Below are 6000 nucleotides of genomic sequence, written 5' to 3'. Positions count from 1 at the left end.
AAGATGTGTTTGGTGGTGGCATCATGCTGGAGTTGGCGGAAATGGCGGAGAATGATCCTTTGAATGCGGAGGCTGGTGGGGTGATAAGTGAGGACAAGGGGGACCCTATCATGTTTCTGGGAGGGAGGAGAAGGCGTGAGGGCGGATGCGCGGGAGATGGGCTGGACACGGTTGAGGGCCCTGTCAACGACCATGGGTGGAAAACCTCGGTGAAGGAAGATGGAGGACATGTCAGAGGAACTGTTTTTGAAGGTAGCATCATCAGAACAGATGCAACGGAGGTGAAGGAACTGAGACAATGGGTTGGAGTCCTTACAGGAAGCGGAGTGTGAGGAGCTGTAGTCGAGATAGCTGTGGGAGTCGGTAGGCTTGTAATGGATATTGGTGGACAGTCTATCACCAAAGATTGAGACAGAGAGGTCAAGGAAGGGAAGGGAAGTGTCAGAGCTGGACCATGTGAAAATGATGGAGGGGTGGAGATTGGAAGCAAAATTAATAAATTTTTCCAAGTCCCGACGAGAGCATGAAGCAGCACCGAAGTAATCATCGATGTACCAGAGAAAGAGTTGTGGAAGGGGGCCGGAATAGGACTGGAACAAGGAATATTCCACATACCCCATAAAGAGATAGGCATAGCTGGGGCCCATGCGGGTACCCATAGCCACACCTTTTATTTGGAGGAAGTGAGAGGAGTTGAAGGAGAAATTGTTCAGTGTGAGAACAAGTTGAGCCAGACGGAGGAGAGTAGTGTGGATGGGGATTGTTCGGGCCTTTGTTCGAGGAAGAAGCTAAGGGCCCTCAGACCATCCTTGTGCATTCGTTGCTCCCAACGCGGTCTCCTCTACATTGGCGAGACCAAACATAAACTGGGCGACCACTTTGCAGAACACCTGCAGTCTGTCCGCAAGAATGACCCAAACCTCCCTGTTGCTTGCCATTTTAACACTCCACCCTGCTCTCTTGCCCACGTCTGTCCTTGGCTTGCTGCATTGTTCCAGTGAAGCCCAACACAAACTGGAGGAACAACACCTCATCTTCTGACTAGGCACTTCACAGCCTTACGGACTGAATATTGAATTCAACAACTTTAGGTCTTGAACTCCCAACCTCCATCCCCACCCCCTTTCTGTTTCTTCCTTCTTCCTTTTGTTTTTTTCCAATAGTTTATATAGATTTTTCTTTTCCCACCTATTTCCATTATTTTTAAATCTTTTATCCCCTGCTAGCCTGTTGCTATCCTTCAACAAAAACAAAAATAGCTGGAAAAACTCAGCAGGTGTGATAGCATCTGTTGACGCTTCAAGTCCGTATGACTCTTCATCAGAAGAGTTAAGTCGTCCTTAATGTTCTTTGTGGACTCCTGGACCTTCTGGAATTCCCTTGCGGGTTTACTTGCTTATTGTTACTGGCCCCCCACAGGGACCTGCGTCAGCTTCTGGATCGCTGGTGCTCGGGCCGCCATCGTGATGGCGTCATGACGTCCTGCTACGTTGACGCTGTTGCTGGTTGCCATGGCTCCCAGTGACCTCTGACTTCAAAAGCTCATCCGGATGTTGACGTTGCTCAAAAAATGGCGGCGTTGAATGTGTCTGTTGTTCGGAGCTGGACGCTTCTGCTCTGGATTTTGTTGTCGACGTCGGTGCGGGGCCGAATCCATCGCCTGATCCTGAAGGTAAAGGCTGAGGCCCGGAGAACTGACGATTGTGTTTATTATTCCTCTCGCGATGAATTCACTGTAGGTGGGAATGGTTTATAACAATGGATCCAGCTTGACATCTGGACAGTTCTCTCTGGTTGGGGAGCCGGCCTTTTGCTGCTTTGTGTTCTTCCCAACTGGTCAGAGTCCCCTTCTTGTAAAAAGCGTCCGGTGCGAGTTCTACCACCTCTCGTTAGAATAATTAAATATTTGGTTGAATAATTGGATGTGTTTTGATGGCTGTCACATTTTCTTCACGTCTTTCCGCCCTTTCCTGAAGGTATTAACTCTTGCTGCGCTTGAGCTAAGAGAGCGGGTGCCGGAGTAAGCCAGCCTGTACACTGAGTTGGCATCCACTCGAGAGGGGAATTCCAAAGGCTTTCCTCCACCTTTGGTTACTGGACACAGCAAACTTCTGCTAAAGTGGCTGTTTTATACACTCCTTTTAGATCTTACATGCCCCCACCCCCAAACATACCATTCCATTGTCTTTATATATGTTTCTCTCTCTTTAAGCTGTAAATTCCATTGTTCTATATGTCTTTGGAAATTTTCTTTTCCCATAATATAAAAATCTTTCATGTTGCCAATATGGTCAACATGTTTGGGGAAAATAAACATACTGCTTGGCCTCGCTTATCTTGTTAATTGTAAACATCCTATCATCCCTTTGAAACCTAAACAATCCTTTCACATATTTCACAATGCAAATTTCCTTCACATCCTACTTGCTAAGACCTCATCCATGTTTACTCGTTAGCATTTCAAATACCTTTTACTCCTTACTTCTTTTGATAATTTCAAACTTGCAGTCTATCTGACTCTAATTCAATTAAGTCAGTGAAACAGACAACCATCCACACTCATACCCATAAACCTACTTTACAATAAACCACAATAATATAATGAAAAAAATGTTAGTTTCATGATAGAGGGTGCATAATAAAATGATGAACTAAGAGTATCACAGAAGAACAAATTGTGCCTGTATTGCACCTTTAACAGAAGACCCTTGGTGCTTAGCAAATGTGTGAGAAAAAAATTAGATGAACCAAAAATGATGACAAGATGTGACTAAAAGTAGGTCAAAGAGGTGGAGTTTAAGGAGTGTCTTAACGGTAGAGAGAGAGGTGACAAGTTGGAAGGTGTTTAGGAACAAGATTTCAGAACATAAAGACAACTGAAAGCCTGGCTACCTGTGATATGATATGGGAGGGGGAGTGCACAAGAAACTGGAATCAGAGGAATGAAATCGGGATTTGTAGGTATAGGAGAGGTTAGGGATGGGAGGGCTGAGGCAATGGAGGGATTGAAACACAATAGCGAAGTTGCAAATATGAAGCACTGGGAGCTTGGGAGCTGAATAGATCAGTGAGAATGGGTGAGATGGACATATGAAACTAATGTTTGTAGAATTTTGAGTTTCAGATGTCTTGTGTTATATTTACTTTGTCAGCTGCAGCCCCATTGTCTGTTTACTGTCTCTTGATAGGGACCCTTATTGTCTGGCATCATTGGGTTTACATTCTACATATATTAAGGGGCAGTCTGATTTTAGTCCTTTAACCTGTGTGTAAATGAATGATTTGGGATCGTTCAGGAATGTCATTATGTATCATCCAATTTTGCATAGATCTTTTCTGGAAGAAAACCTTCTGAACTTGTATTAAGCCTGATGGTAATCAAACTGACCACAAAGAAATTTTTTTTAAAAATCATTTGAGAAAGAGACATAAAATTGCTCATAAGACCATAAGACATAGGAGCAGAAATTAGGCCATTCGGCCCATCGAGTCTGCTCCGCCATTCAATCATTGCTGATAAGTTTCTCAACCCCATTCTCCTGCTTTCTCCCTGTAACCTTTGATCCCCTTACCAATCAAGAACCTATCTATCTCGGTCCTAAATACACTCAATGACCTGGCCTCCACAGCCTTCTGTGGCAATGAATTCCATAGATTCACCACTCTCTGGCTAAAGAAGTTTCTCCTCATCTCTGTTCTAAAAGGTCTTCCCTTTACTCTGAGGCTGTGCCCTCAGGTCCTAGTCTCTCCTACTAATGGAAACATCTTCCCCACGTCCACTGTATCCAGGCCTTTCAGTATTCTGTAAGTTTCAATCAGACCCCTCCTCATTCTTCTAAACTCCATCGAGTATAGACTCAGAGTCCTCAAACTTCCTCATATGTTAAGCCTTTCATTACTGGGATCGTTCTCGTGAACCTCCTTTGGACCCTCCCCAGGGCCAACACATCCTTCCTGAGATATGGGGCCCAAAATTGCTCACAATATTCTAAATGTGGTCTGACCAGAGCCTTATAAAGCCTCAGCAGCGCATCCCTGCTTTTATATTCTAGTCCTCTCAAAATAAATGCCAACATTGCATTTGCCTTCCTAACTACCGACTCAACCTGCAAGTTAACCTTAAGAGAATCCTGGACTAGGACTCCCAAGTCCTTTTACACTCCAAATTTCTGAGTTCTCTCCCCATTTAGAAAATAGTCTATGCCTCTATTCTTCCTACCAAAGTGCATGACCTCACACTTCCCCACATTGTATTCCATCTGCCACTTCTTTGCCCATTCTCCTAACCTGTCCAAATCCTTCTGCAGCCTCCCTGCCTCCTCAATTCAACTGTCCCTCCACCTATCTTTGTACCATCTGCAAACTTAGCCAGGATGCCCTCAGTTCTTTCCTCTAGATCATTAATGTATAAAGTGAAAAGTTGTGGTCCCAACACTGACCCCTGTGGAACTCCACTAGTCACCAGCCGCCATCCTGAGAAGGTCCCCCTTATCCCCACTCTGTGCCTCCTGCCAGGCAGCCAATCTTCTATCCATGCTAGTACCTTGCCTCTAACACCATGGGCTCTTATCTTACTGAGCAGCCTCCTGTGCGGCACCTTGTCAAAGGCGTTCTAGAAGTTCAGGTAGATAACATCCATTGGCTCTCCTTTGTCTAGCCTACTCATTACCTACTCAAAGAATTCTTCCAGATTTGTCAGGCATGACCTCCCCTTGATGAAACCATGTGAACTTTGCCCTATTTTACCATGCACTTCCAAGTATTCTGAAATCTCATCCTTAATAATGGACTCTAAAATCTTACCTATGACCGAGGTCAGGCTAATCGACCTGTAATTTCCCGTCTTTTGCCTCAATCCCTTCTTAAACAGGGGGGTTACATTAGCGATTTTCCAGTCCTCTGGGACCCTCCCTGACTCCAGTGATTCCTGAAAGATCACCACTAACGCCTCCACTATTTCTTCAGCTATCTCCTTCAGAACTCTAGGGTGTAATCCATCTGGTCCAGGTGATTTATCCACCTTCAGACCTTTCAGTTTTCCTAGCACCTTCTCCTTGGTAGTGGCCACCATACTCACCTCTGCACCCCCCACGACTCTCTTGAACTTTGGGGATGCCACTCGTGTTTTCCACTGTGAAGACTGACGCAAAGTACCTATTCAGTTCCTCTACCATTTCTTTGTTACCCACTACTACTTCTCCAGCATCATGTTCTAGCGGCCCAATGTCCACTTTTGCCTCTCACCCTTTATATATCTAAAAAATACTCTTGCAATTTTTTTAATATTACTGGCTAGTTTACCCTCATATTTAATCTTCTCCCTCCTTATTTCTTTTTTAGTTGTCCTCTGTTGGTCTTTGTAGGCTTCCCAATCCCCTGGTTTCTCACTGCTCTTCACCGCATTGTATGCTTTCTCTTTAGCTTTTATTCTGTCCGTGACTTCCCTTGTCAGCCATGGTTGCCTCATCCTCCCTTTAGTATGCTTCTTCTTCCTAGGGATGAATTTTTGCTGTGTCTCCCAAATTACTGCCAGAAACCCCTGCCATTGCTGTTCCACTGAATTCCTGCTAGGCTCATCTCCCAGTCAATTCTGGCCAGCTCCTCCCTCATGCCTCTGTAGTTGCCTTTATTCAACTGTAATACCGTTACATCTGATTCCAGCTTTTTCCTCTCAGATTGCAGAGTAAATTCTATCATATTATGGTCACTTCCTCCTAAGGGTTCCTTCACCTTAAGCTCCCTTATCAAATCTGCCTCAATATACATCACTAAATCTAGAATTGCCTGTTCCCTAGTGAGCTCCACAAGCTGCTCCAAAAAGCCATCTCGTAGACATTCCACAAATTCCATTTCTTGGGATCCACTACCAACCTGATTTTCCCAGTCTACCTGCATATTGAAATCCCCATGATCACTGTAATCTTGCCTTTCTTACACGCCTTTTCTATCTCCTGGTGTACCTTGTGCCCCACATCCTGACTACTGTTTGGAGGCCTGTAC

At 44.8% G+C, this 6000-nt stretch overlaps 1 protein-coding gene across 8 annotated transcripts in view; it reads left to right on the top strand.

Annotated features, from left to right (window-relative positions):
- Positions 1-1560: 1560 nt before the first annotated feature.
- gpr107 (G protein-coupled receptor 107) overlaps positions 1561-6000 on the top strand; it is a 143625-nt gene continuing 139185 nt past the window's right edge. For 7 of the 8 annotated variants that reach the window (XR_005943722.1, XR_005943723.1, XM_041193147.1 and 4 more), the window contains exon 1: positions 1569-1672. Coding sequence is in view for 6 of the 8 variants with exons in the window: in XM_041193147.1 (XP_041049081.1) it covers positions 1571-1672 (102 nt within the window). In the remaining 2 variants the exon portion in view is untranslated. Of the gene's footprint in view, positions 1673-6000 lie in introns of all 8 variants that reach the window. The other variant, XM_041193145.1, reaches the window with a different exon arrangement.

The sequence above is a fragment of the Carcharodon carcharias genome, chromosome 8 (genome assembly GCF_017639515.1).
Source record: "Carcharodon carcharias isolate sCarCar2 chromosome 8, sCarCar2.pri, whole genome shotgun sequence".
Classification (NCBI taxonomy): domain Eukaryota; kingdom Metazoa; phylum Chordata; class Chondrichthyes; order Lamniformes; family Lamnidae; genus Carcharodon; species Carcharodon carcharias.
The sequence above is the reverse complement of the archived record's forward strand: the minus strand, read 5'-3'. Positions and strand labels throughout refer to the sequence as shown.